The sequence below is a fragment of the Cynara cardunculus genome (genome assembly GCF_001531365.2).
Source record: "Cynara cardunculus var. scolymus isolate 2C chromosome LG 12, CcrdV1, whole genome shotgun sequence".
NCBI lineage: Eukaryota > Viridiplantae > Streptophyta > Magnoliopsida > Asterales > Asteraceae > Cynara > Cynara cardunculus.
In genome coordinates, this window is record NC_037539.1 from 11,989,783 (window position 1) to 12,003,810 (window position 14,028).

Here is a 14,028-nt window from a genome sequence, read left to right on the forward strand (position 1 = left end):
AAGCCGGTTATGTTTCAAATGATTTCCGCTATGGGTCAGTTTGGGGGATTATCTTCGGAAGATCCTCACTCTCATTTGAAATCTTTTATAGAAATGACGGATCATTTTAAAATTCCCGGAGTTACTCAAGAGGCCTTATGCTTGACGCTTTTCCTTTATACATTGAAAGATATAGCTAGAGCATGGCTAAATTCTCAACCACCAAACTCGATCCTTACTTGGAATGATTTGGCGCAAAAATTTCTAAAGAAATACTTTCCTCTGACGAGGAATGTAAAGATTAGAAATGAAATTATGGCGTTTCGCCAAGAAGAAGATGAAGCGGTATCGGATGCATGGGAGAGATTCAAGGACCTTCTTAGGAAGTGTCCTCACCACGGAATCCCTCATTGTATTCAATTAGAAACGTTTTATAATGGACTTTCTAGTGCCGCTAAGATTATTATTGACGCAACGGCCGGTGGTGCTTTTACAGCTAAAACCTATAATGAGGGGTTTGATATTTTGGAACAAATTTCTAATAATAATACTGAATGGTCTAACCCTCGTGCTGTCATTTCTAAATCTGCCTCGGGCATTCATGAGCTTGATGCCATTTCTTCTTTGAATGCCCAAATTGTTGCTCTAACTAATTTGGTCAAAAATAATTTAAACTTGAATGGGGAAAAGAATCAAGTCCAATCCATAATGTCTAAYTCTTCCATGACTGAGTCTTGTGTTTTCTGTGGTGAAAGTCATTCTTATGAGTTTTGCCCCGGAAACCCCGTTTCGGTAAATTATGTTGGGAACCATACAAGAAATAGCCCATTTTCTCCAACGTACAATTCAAATTGGAGAAACCATCCAAATTTTTCATGGGCCGGAAATCAAGGACTTCAATCCCCCGGGGCAACTCAAGCCCAAAACCGACCTTCAAATGCCCCGGGATTTAATCAAGGCAGTCATTACATGCGAGGTAACAATCACATGCAAGGTAATCATCACATGTACCAAAGTGGACAATCTTCACAACCACATGCACCTAGGCAACAAAATGCATCGGAGGGTAATGGTTCACTCGAATTTTTACTTAAAGGTTTTATAAACCAAACCAATGCCACCTTGAGGAGTTTTGAGACCCAACTTGGCCAATTTGCCACGGATCTCAAAAATAGACCTCAAGGAACTTTGCCTAGTGACAAGGAAACACCTAAGGAACATGTTAAGGTCGTGACTTTAAGAAGTGATAAGGACTTAGGAGACTCTAATGCCGGAAAGGAAACACCCATGGAGCCGATTTGTCAAGAAAATATTTCACATTCTTTTGACACATCGAAATTTCTAGTTCTGTTTCCTACAGTTGAAGAAACTCAAATTCCAGTTTCTGTTCCAGAAACAGCAGCTTTACCCAGTTCCAGCACCACCCATTTTCCAACTGACACTGCTCACAGTGGGCAGAAACTGCCCACACCCGAACAGATTAAGACCGGTCCAACAGATTTGGATCTAAGAGATTTACCTTTTCCAGGAAGGATGAAAGCCAAAAATGTGGATGTTCAGTTTAAGAAGTTCTTGGACATCTTTAARCAACTCCACATTAACATACCTTTGGTAGAAGCTCTCGAGCAAATGCCTAGCTATGTTAAATTTTTGAAAGACATCCTCAATAAAAAGAGAAGATTTAGTGAATTTGAGACCATATCTTTGACAAAGGAATGTAGTGCCCTTCTTACTTGCAAAATTCCCCCAAAGCTGAAAGACCCGGGAAGTTTCACCATCCCATGCTCTATTGGTGGGAAAGAAGTGGGTCATGCCTTGTGTGACCTTGGGGTAAGTATAAATCCCATGCCTTTGTCCATTTTTAATCAGTTGGGAATTGGGGAAGTTCGAGCTACTACCGTGACTTTGCAATTAGCAGATAGGTCCTTGGCATATCCGAAAGGTAAAATTGAAGACATGTTGGTTAAAGTGGACAAATTCATCTTTCCAACCGACTTTCTAGTGTTAGATTATGAAGCCGATAGGAATGTCCCGATTATCTTAGGAAGACCCTTTCTTGCTACGGGTAGGACATTGATTGATGTATAAAAAGGTGAGTTGACCATGAGAGTAAATGACCAGCAGGTAACTTTCAATGTGTCTAAGACTCTTAAGTTCAATGGGGAGACTGAGGACTGTTCGTCTATATACTCAGTAGGTGATGATTTAGATCTAAGTTTGATCGACTGTGCACACAGTGGAGACACTGTGGGCACGGCAGAAGAAATTTGTGAAGAAGACTTACTTGAGGACATAGCTGCCTTTGAACAGTTAGATTTTAAAGATATACCAACCCAAACCCCGTCCATTGTAGAAGCACCCTATTTGGAGTTAAAATCAATGCCTTCACATCTTAAGTATGCATATCTTATGGAAGAAGAAAAATTGCTTGTAATTGTTTCTTCCAACTTAAGTGGTGAACAAGAGGAAAGGTTGATAGATTTGCTGAAAGATCATAAGAAAACTTTCGGTTGGACCATAGCTGATATTAGGGGAATAAGCCCGTCCCTTTGCCAACATAAGATCATATTGGAAGAAAATAGTGTTGGGAAGGTRCAACCTCAAAGAAGGCTAAATCCAATCATGAAAGAAGTGGTTAAGAAGGARATCTTGAAGTGGTTAGACGCGGGTATTATTTACCCTATTGCTAGTAGCGGTTGGGTAAGTCCGATTCAATGCGTGCCTAAGAAAGGTGGTACCACGGTAATCACCAACGACAAAAACGAACTTATCCCAACTAGGACCGTTACCGGGTGGAAGATTTGTATGGATTATAGGCAATTGAACTTAGCTACTAAGAAATATCACTTCCCTTTGCCGTTCATATATCAAATGCTAGATCGGTTGGCCGGAAAAGAATTTTATTGTTTTTTGGATGGGTACTCGGGATACAATCAAATCCATATTGCACCCGAAGATCAAGAGAAAACTACTTTCACTTGTCCCTTTGGAACTTTTTCTTTCCGACGTATGCCATTCGGTTTATTTTTACTTCACTATTCATCTTCTCCTCCATTTTCATGGCTAGAACAAGGAACAATCCAACCGGCCGGCCCCCTTATCGACCGCCTGCCCGTCGCTCCTCTCGTCGGACCGTCGCCGGCGAAGCATCATCTGCCGCTCCAGCGACAACATTAGCCGGCTCATTGATGCCTTATTCAACACCCCTCTCGCCGGACCCCATTGCTTTTGCTCCGCCGGCAGGACATTCATCAACCGCCGCCGCCGGTCAATCATCCTCCGTGCGGGTCGACTATGATAAGTACCATGCCGTCGTCACTCCGATAAGTATAACTCCATCTCCTCCTCTATTTACTACCGTTTTCACCCAATCCACTATTATTCACACCACTACCACCACCATCGGCGCCGGTCCATCTACTTATCGACCGCCGGCCGCCGCACCCCTTCCCACACCAAGACCCCTTTTCCTAACCCTAACTATACCACCCTCTATAACCCCTCTATCTAACCCTATCCCACCACCGATTAATCATACACCCACTTAACAGCCCTCTATTCCCCTTCCCTCAACACCACTCGGCCCACCCACCATACACGATTTTGACCTTAACCTTAGTGATACCTTAGGGGAGGAGTTCCATTTTGATTTTGAAGCCAATGCCTCCAACAATCCTGAGGATTTATTCTCTTTTTCTGTTCCTGAGTCTTTGGAAGAATCACCACAGCAACCCCCTAAGACTCAAACAGAGCATGATGTTCCTGTTGAGGAAATACCAGTTACTGCCCCCAGCGGGCAGACTATGAGCACATAAACCTCATCGGGTAGTTTTGAAAGTGCAAGTTTAGAGTCTGTTATGCCTCATCCATTACCAAAACCAGTGCCTGAAGACAGTGACTATGAGGATGAGATGGCCAAGGACTTAGAACATGCTGAGGATGTGGCCGAGGATGTTGAGGAACAAGAGGAAAGGGAGGATTTTGAAGAGGAAATTCAAGAGGAGGAGGTTTTGGAAGTCAGTAAGCCAAAACCTTCTAAAAAGAGGAAGGCAGCAACAAAGCAGAAGAGACAGCAAACACCAAAGAAAAATAAAGAAAAGGTGATACCATTTCAAGAGAGGTACAACCGTATCAAAAATAATAAAATTCTTTTAGAACGGGCCTTTGACCCACGTTTGGTCAACTCTTTTATGGCCATCAGGCACCATTTGGTGGCTTTGCGGTGGGATAATTTGGTGATTGCCCCTTTACGGGCCAATGTATATTGGGTAACCGAGTTTTACGCGGTCGTTGGCACCACCAAGAACATTTCGGTAAACATTCGGGGTAAGAAAGTTGATTGGTCGGGGCCGAAGCTTAATGTGGCCCTTGGACTCAACCCACCACCGGAATGCTCGTTTGCACAGATTATGAATGGGACTCGTGAAGTTTTCGATGTTGATATCGCTTCCGTCCTTATGCTCCCCGATCGTGGATGGTCGAGGGACAACCGGCGCCAAATCATTTTTGCCAGCCATTTAAACACGGAAGCGGGACTTTGGTTTCAGTTTTTGCGACACAATTTAATCCCCACTGTTCATGATAGTACGTTATCACGGGACCGATGCGTCCTCCTTTATTGCATTATGAGTGAGTTGCCAATCGACCTTGGACCGATTATACATGCATCCATTTTGGCAGCCTCTCAGAGGACACATTCACGCCTAGTCTTTCCGGCCCTTATCACAAAGCTTATGGCCAAGGCTAGGGTCCCTACCCATGAGGATGATTCAATTGTTGTCAATTCTCCCTTGTTGGGACAAAACACGGTCGACCGTCGGCATAGAGCCTCTCGGCCATTTTTAAATTTGCAGCATCCTGTCCTGGTTGAGAGAGATGCGAAAGAGCTCGTGGCGCCATCAACCGTTCAACCAAATGCGCCACCGGTCATTCTTCCTGAGCCACAGGTTGCCGCTGTTTTGGAGTCGCCGAATGTTGCACTTACCGAGCCACCCGCCGCGCACATATCAGAGCCCCCCGTTGTCTCCATGACCGAACCATATGCGGAAATGCCAAGATAAGGCAATGATGAGGCCAGCCCATCCGAGCCACCTCAAGGCAATCCTTTAGGCTCGGGGTATGGGTCGGCCACATGGATGTCCGTCTTGGTACTTCAATGGGAAGAGACTAATCAGAAGTTGGAGGCGATATTGAAGAAGGTTGGGAGCAATGACGACCGAGTCTCCGATTTGGAAAAGAAGAGTGCTCGTTTTTAGGCATATACTAGAGATTGGAACCGGGTGGAACAACAGCTTTACGGGCGTCAAGATACTCTCTTGACGGCCCAACTTCCACGGTTCCCGAGTGGTCTTCGCCCTCCCCAAGTTCGATGATTCCCGCCTTTGCAGACCCACATGCCGGTTACTTCCATTTTTGCTGCGCCTTTTGCTCCTGCTCCTCACATTCCTGTTGCTACTACATTCCCTACCACGACTGTGATCATTCCTGTTGTTGCTGTTCCAGTTGCTGCTCTTGTTGTCCAAAGCTCCAAGGAGGCTGATACTGTCCCTGCTTGCCCACAGTAAGCAGTTTTGCAGAAAATGGTTTAATTCTCGAGTTTTGATCACAGCCTCTATAAACATTATTTTTGGGTATATCTTTTGGGGTACAGATACACTTTTATTCCGTCTTTTGTGTATGCTTTACGGAACGTCATTTCTTTTGTGTGAATATTTATGACAAATGGTGTTGGATTTCTTTTTGCTTTGTCTAGTTCCATTATTTCAGGTACAACATTCTTGGATGATTTTTCGTAGTGTTAAAGTTAAAAGGATGTAGGCCCTCCTTCTATTTTCAACCCAAACACTTTTCCCTTTGCGCCCAACCCATACCTTTTTGGTCCCTTTGGCAACAATGGGGACATTGTACATATTAAGTTTGGGGGGATGTGTTCAAGAAAAAAATATACCTTCGAAAAATTGGGAGGTATGAAAAAAAAGGAAGAAAAAGAAATAGAGAAAAGAAAACAAAAAAAAAAAAAAAAAAAAGAATCGGTCTTCGAAAAATTGGAAGACGAAAATAAAAAGCCCGGTTATCCAATAGGGCAAGTTTATGCCAAGAAATGGGTCACGAACTTTTTCCAATACTCAAAAGTGAATCGATGAGAACTTATGTTTCAAACCCTTTTGTAGTATAGGATAAGTTTGGGGGAGGGATACACGCTATCATTGTCAAAAACACTAACCCAAAAGCCCTACTGATTAACGGCAACACTACAAAGATTAAGCAAGGAAGTTGTACATCTTCTTTACTAGACGAATTTCCAACACCTTCCGTAAGTGTTTCGTTCTTGTTCCCTTCTTTTTGCGTCTTTTTAATTGTTTTTTCTTTTACTTGAGGACAAGTAATACCTCAAGTTTGGGGGTGTGATAACTCTCATTTTGTGAGAGTTATTTGTTGTTCAATACCCCTATTTTATTGTATCTTTGGTACCCATTTTGCTCCTATCTTGTATTTTTGGTCCAAAATAAGTTAAGAGGTGATGAAAGGTCAAGAATTTAATTATTTTCTAAAAACCCATTACTATTGGTAAAATGCCCACTTTCTGCTCACATTCATCTTATGGCAGATTTGCATCTAGTTGGATTTGAACAAAATTCAGATATTCATTCCCTTGGATATTAATGAGATTTAATTCTAAGTTCAGATCTAAACATTGAGTTGCTTGGAAGAATGGACCTGGTTGAAGTGATGAAAAGACAAAGAAAATACTCTTACCTTTATTTTGATTGAAAAGCCTTCTTTTCATAATTTATTGGAGTACTTTTACCTTTTGCAACCTTTCAAGAAGAAGTGACAAGGCCAGAGATAAAGTAGACTTGTGGTGATGGGTGGTCCTTACCCTTTGGACAATGCAAATTTTTACCCATTGGGTAAAGAGTTTATCCGGTCCCACTTTTTCCCTATATTTTGAAGGCTTTCTCTCATTTGTAATAACTCCATTCCACCAGCAATTTAGCAAAGCAACATTGGAGCATTCTCTCAAGCTTTGTAACAATAGAACAAGTTTAATTTCGGTTTGTAATTTAATTTTCGTAGTTAATCTTTAATTCCCGCCACTGTGTATTGTGTGCYCTCTGTGGGCAACAGTAAGTATTTATTTTCAGTTCAAGTATTTCTTATGCATTTTTCTTCTTCTGTTTCCCTTATGTTTTCTAATTTTATTATGAGCTAAGCACCCCTTTGGGTGTGGGTGTGAGTCAAGCTTAAGGATTTAAGGGCACACTTGGGTGTTGCCATTTTTATTGATTCTTAAGCTTGGTCATTTAAGACGAGACGTAAACTCAATGCAGATAAGCCGATCACTTTGAAGTGTTAATATTAGATCCTTGATCCAGAGATGGGCGGATCTGAAATACGGCTTAGATGATGCACAAAGATTTGAGAGAGTCTTTGATAATCACGCAGAGATGCGGGTTTTGCATGTTTTTATCTTTTGTTCAGATATTAGTCGAGTTTATGCTACAATACGTTGTGAGTATAAATCTTCAGGCTAGTGGAACCAGATATCTTTTTATCTAGTAGCTAATTCGGCAAGTTTAAGATTGATAARACTGGACGCTTTGTRGGCACTTTGTGGGCACARTATATAAGAATTCACTTTCGAGAGATAGGAGTTCTTATAGAAATTYCATGAGTTTCTGACCAAATTGTTCCTGCAATATTCTTAAGCAAAGCTTACACCCATACCCATMTTTTAATATTAAAGGTTTAYTTCGTATTTTAACGCTTTGCACAAATCAAAACTCAAATATTTTCYCAACTCGAAGCATTGTTCAAGAAGTTCATGAAAGTCTYTGATTCTCAGTAAGTCCGGTCCYTGTGGAAACGATCWTGRTACTATACCACTCTATTACTTGAAGCGATCATAGTGTCGGCGTGCACTTGCACCGCCACTTTGGGGATTTTATGCCCACTGTGTGCACACTTACGATTTTAACACATCAAGTACGCGTGGGGAGTCAACATCCGAAGAGGTGATTCGGAAAGGGCGAGGGGTCGATCTTTTCAGATGATCAAATGAGAGGCAGAGAAAACCCTAATGTGGTAACAGGTACCTTTCTTATCAATTCCCTATATGCCAAGGTGTTATTTGATTCTGGTGCTAATTATTCATTTCTATCATCTTTATTTGCGGGGTATTTATACGTGAATTTTGTGTCTTTTGACTATACTTTAGTAGTTGACACTATTAATAATAGTCAAATATCTGTTACCCGTGTTTTTAATAATTGTCAAATTGAAATTGAGGGGTGTGGGTTACAAATTCGTCTGTTTCCAATATCGATGAGAGAGTTTGATGTTGTGGTGGGCATGGATTGGTTAGCAGAGAATCGGGTCAGTATTGTGTGCAATAAAAAGATGATTAGTATTGATTTACTGGGGAAAGGGTCGATTGTGATTTATTGTGATCGATGGGATTTTCATAACAGCAATGATATCTGTCATGAAAACTATAAAATGTATTTAGAAAGGGTGTCACGGTTTTCTAGCATATGTGGTCGATTCAAAGAAATAAAAGGGTAAACAAGTGTCTATTCCTGTTGTCTGTGAATATCCTGAGGTGTTTCTAGAAGATCTGAATACTTTACCACCTAATCGATCCATGGAATTCAGAATTGATTTGACACCTGGGCCAGCACCAGTGGCTAAAGCTCCACATCGTCTGGCACTTTCATAGTTATAAGAGTTAATGGTACAACTTAAATATGCTTGATAAGGGCGTCATCAGACCAAGTACTTCTCCTTGGGGTGCTCCAGTGTTATTTGTTAAAACGAATGGGCCAATGAAGATGTGTATTGATTATCAGGAACTGAATAAGCTAAAAATAAATAATAAATATCCTTTACCAAGAATCGATGATTTGTTTGATCAATTAGGTAGAGCAAGTTATTTCTCCAAGATTAATTTATGGTCAGGGTATCATCAGCTAAAAGTCAGAGACGAAGACATTGTCAAAACAACGTTCTGAACCAGATACGGACATCATGAGTTTTTAGTCACGTCGTTCAGTCTAACAAATGCTCCAACATCGTTTATGGATTTAATGAACCAGATATGTAATTAATATCTTGAAAAATTTGTTATTGTATTTCTCGATGATATTTTTATATAATCAAGATCTAAAACAGAGTGCCGAACATCTTTTTTTAATTCTCGAACCTCTGAAGAAAGAGAAATTGTATGTCAAGTTGTCCAAGTGTGAGGCCTAGTCGAGGGAAGTTCAGTTCTTAGGTCATGTTGTTTCTGAGGCAGGGGTAAAAGTAGATCTTGCAAAAATCAAGGCTATTAAAAAAGGGGAAGTACCGAGAACTCTTACCGGGATTCGTAGTTTCTTGGGTCTAAAGGGGTATTATCGGAAATTCATTCAAGACTTCTCAAGTATTGCTGCACCATTAACCAAGTTAACAAGGAAAAGTGTTAAATATGAATGGGAAATAGACCAGAGTAAAGCCTTCCAACTATTGAAAGACCGTCTATGCAGTGCTCCGATATTGTCGTTACCGAATGGGTCAGAAGATTTTGTGTTGTATAGTGATGCTTCAAAACTAGGTTTGGGATGTGTATTGATGCAGAGAGAGAAAGTTATTGCTTACGCTTCCAGACAGTTGAAAGATCACGAGAAACAGTACCCAACACATGACATGGAGCTTGCGGCTATTGTTTTTACATTGAAAAATTGGAGGCATTATTTGTTGGGAACTAAATATTAGATTTTCACTGATCATAAAATCCTTTAACATTTGTTTAATCAGAAGGAGTTGAATATGCGGTAAAGACAGTGGATTGAATTGGTAAACGATTATGACAGTGAGATTCTTTATCACCCTAGGAAGGCCAACATGGTAGCTGACATGCTTAGCCGGAAGGAAAAGAGTGGTACAATTAAGGCCGTTACATTGAGAACAAACCTAACTTCCGACATTCATTATGAAATTTTAAGATGTCAAAGTGAAGCCGTCAAATAAGAAAATTTCAAGGATGAAAGAGTGGGTGGAATAATTTCAACCTTGACCAAGAATGATAAATGTTTCTCCGTGGAAGGGTATTGTTCGATCTGGGAAAAAAGGTAAGCTTAGTTCGAGGTACGTTGGACCGTTCAGAATTTGTAAACAGGTTGGTTCAGTAGCATATCAGTTAGAATTGCCAGAGGAACCTAGTTCAATTCATAACACTTTCCATATCACTAACCTGCGAAAGTGTTTGGCTGTTCCGAATTTGGCACTACCACTACCTAAAATGCAGATTGATATTAAGTTGAATTTTGTGGAAACCCTTGAGGCTGTCATTTACCGAAAAACAAGGGTTTTAAGAAATAAAGAAATCAGCCTCATGAAAGTTCAGTGACGTTTTCATAAGGGTACAAAAGCTACTTGGTAACTAGAATCAGAAATGAGATCAGAATATCCTCGATTGTTTGATTGACTGAATTCAGAGATAAAACTCTTTTGAGGGGTAGATAATGTGATAACTAGGTTATTCGGTTATAATTCTTGGGGTTGTTTTTGCAAGGTGATGGTAAGTGGAGGGGTTTAATGTGTCAATGTGCTTAAAATATTTTAAACTCCCACCGCCTCATATTTGTTAATTCATGTTAAATGTGAGATTTGCTTTATCTCATTGGAAAGGTAAAAACTTAAAAGAAAGAAAGTGGGTAAATTAAGGGGATTAAAGGTGTTTACTTATTTTATTTATTTAAAAAGTAATTCCACCATCACCTCTTATTTGTTTATGGGTGGATATATGAGATGTTAACCTTACCTCATTGATTTTTGGTGGAGAAAAAGAAAAGTGAGCTTTTCTCTGTGTGTGTTCTTTGAACCGAGAAAGAGATAGCAGAAAGAAGATAAAGGAGAAGCTGATTTATGTGATTCATAATCTGATTATTTGCTGTTGTTTGTTTTCATTTATGTGAATTAAGGTGAGTTTTATTTTGAAAATATTTTTTATTATGTTTTTGAGTAAAGAAACTGTAAGGTCTCATAGGTGGATACATGTTATGTATATGTTATTATTAGCATAAATTTTGGATTTTGATACGATGTTATCATCTGATTGTAAGAAGGCTGACATAATCAGGAGATAAGTATTTTTGGTAATAAAGGTTGGCATAATTAGGGGCTATGTATATCTTTGTAATAAGGGTGACATAGTCAGAAGCTGGGTATATTGAGATAAGGTAGCATAATCAAATTTTGGAAATGATGATCTTTTGATCATGTGATTATGTTATTGCATCTATATGATGCGATAAGTGTGATTGTTATCACATATGGTGGTGTGATGAGATTGGGTTGTGATTCAAAGTGTTAGATTTATCACATCAATGAGATGCGACGAATTGGTTTATTGCACTAGTATTGTGCGAGAAGTTACTGTTATTGCATCCTATTGATGCGAGGAAGAAACACTTGTTATAAGAACAGAGAGGCTCTAGTTGGCCTTGCTTCTGGTTGGTAAGACCAGAGGGGCTCTAGTTGGTCTTGCCTTTGGGCTCTGATGCGACAAGTTGTATAAATTTCTATATGATGCAACAAGTTTTACCCATGAGGTATTTTTCAAGATATTGGGTATTTGAATGTAATAAATGAGATTTGTTATATCAAAATGATGTATATTTGTTATTATAACAAATATGGGTTTTTTTATTAACATGGATATCCAACCCCCTATGCGAGACGACTAATCCTAGGGCGACTACTTGTTTTGCAGGTAGCTCGGAGTCACCGCATTTGAACCACTGTAGCCATAAGTGGATTTTTATTCCTCCTTGGATTTGAAGCTGTGACCTCCAGACACTTTTGACCTTTGGAGGCCAAGCTCAAACCAATCAGGCACCACCCTTGTGGTTTAAATATGGGTTTATAAGCATGATTTGGTGATTTTCACCCTGTAATTGCATCAAAGAGATTTCTCACTAGACTTCAAGGTCTAACCCTCATTTTGTGTTTCAAAAATGTGCATTACAGGTTTGGTCCAAATAGATGATAAAAGGAAAGGAAAACTGTGAAAAGTCTTATATGCTTACATGGAATGTGGAGGCAAACATACTGATCTGTTATTGTTGAATACTTGTTATGTATACAAGTTATGTATAGTGATTTGGTGAGAAAAATTTGGTAGCTACTTTTGTAATGTAGCTTTTATTATATTTCGGACCGAATGTATTTCTTGATACATGAAATATATGTTTATATGCAAATGTCATTCCGGGGTGTTATAACTCCCCCTTGTGCCGAGTCAAATGAGTGATGGTGCATAATTGTTATCTCGTTAAAACCTTACACCAAAATAAAAACTCTGTGAGAAAAATAAAAACAAGACAAATGAAAGAGTATAACGCAACGATTTATTTACAATATAGATTTTTCTGTTAGCCTAATATTCCCTCTGATTTGTACATTAATCTTGAGGGTTAAGAATACAAGATGGTATATAAACAGTTGTCTCACTAAAACCTTGCACCAAGGAACATAATACAGGTGGAAAGTAAAATCATAGGTGAAGGAAGGAGTACAACATACTAACATTACATGTAAAGTAGACTCTCATTTTTTTTCTTATTACTCTCACTGATTCGTGCAATCAAGAGAGTTTGGAAAGTCTCTATATTCCAATTCTTTCTACAAGTTTCCCAAATATGGTTTAGGTAATGATTTGGTAAACAAATATATCAAATTCAACTGAGCATGGTTTGATGTCATCGTGGTCTATCATCTCATGAGAAACATTATATGCGAATATATCATCAAAATAATATGTATGATTTGTCCACCGACTTATATGCACTCTCATATTTGAGATTTCTTTGATCTGTGTACTCAATATTAACTTTGAGTGTCCTTAAATAATGGTTCATGGACATAGCTATAATCAAAGACACTGTCATGGGAGGTTTTTGTATTAATGATAAATATTTGTTCTTTACTCTCTCTTCCTTTTAGATGAGTATCAATCGGACTAAGTTGCTTCCCCCATTTCCGTTTGGGAGCTACGATCTCAAGCACACCTCCACTATGTATGGTCATAATGCACTTTCCAATGACGTTGTGCCTCTATTTGGGGACTTTTAACCTTGCGGGTATATTTGAAGCCGAGAATGTATAATATAATCACTTTTGGAACATTAAACGTATCAAATATCAAATTTGTTCGTTTGACTTCAACTTTACATAGTGACATTTGGGGGATCGAAATGAATAGAGTGAGAATATTCTATGACGCTTCCTGTCGTTCCCCTAGAAAATCCTTTTTTCTATCCCCCCATAACGACGGGAAGACTGTCTCATCAAAGTGAGAATTCGTGAATCTAGTGGTAAATAGATTACCCTTCAAGGGTTCTAATAAACGGATAATTGTAGGGGATTCATATCCAACACATACTTAATCATTTTTAAGGACCCATTTTGGTGCATTGTAGGAGTTCAATTTGCACAACGAAACATGCGTAAATGTAAAATACCAGACTTATATCCAATTACCAACTGGTACATATGAGACTAGTTGGCTAGTAGTAGGTCTAAAAACAAATATGTAAAGTTGCATGTAATATTGCACAACCCCAAACAGAAGTAGGTAAAGTAGTGCGCATAACCAATGTCCTAGCTCCCATCTATATCTTATGATAACAACTTTTATGAGACCACATTTATATATACACATAGGGGTATAGGATATTTTAGATCGATCCCAATACACATGCAAAAATAATCAAATTCTTATGATGTAAATTCTCCAACATTACCAAGTCATCTAAGTTAGAGAAGATAATCAGGGTGGTGAATCCTTAAAACATAAAATTTGTGCTAGGAGTTGTGAATGCAATATTTGTGTGGAAAATAATACGACATGTGTCCATTATGCCGAAGCATCAATGAGAACCATAAAGTACTTTGAATGTCCCGTATTTTGGATATATACATATATAAATATCACCTTTTATTCGTTATAAGAATGAAATATTTTTGTATTATGTCCTTAGCTTTAAGATGGTCTCATTCATGTTTTGG

General features: G+C 39.1%; 1 protein-coding gene and 1 non-coding gene across 2 annotated transcripts; one reads left to right on the plus strand and one right to left on the minus strand.

Moving 5' to 3' along the window:
- Positions 1–276: 276 nt before the first annotated feature.
- Positions 277–383, minus strand: LOC112524014. The gene has a single exon (XR_003070341.1). It is a non-coding gene; the product is annotated as a small nucleolar RNA R71 (small nucleolar RNA).
- A 304-nt stretch (positions 384–687) lies between these two features.
- On the plus strand, positions 688–2,067 carry LOC112523699. Its single transcript, XM_025133383.1, has one exon. The coding sequence runs from the start codon at positions 688–690 to the stop codon at positions 2,065–2,067; it is 1,380 nt and encodes a 459-aa protein (XP_024989151.1).
- Positions 2,068–14,028: the final 11,961 nt, after the last annotated feature.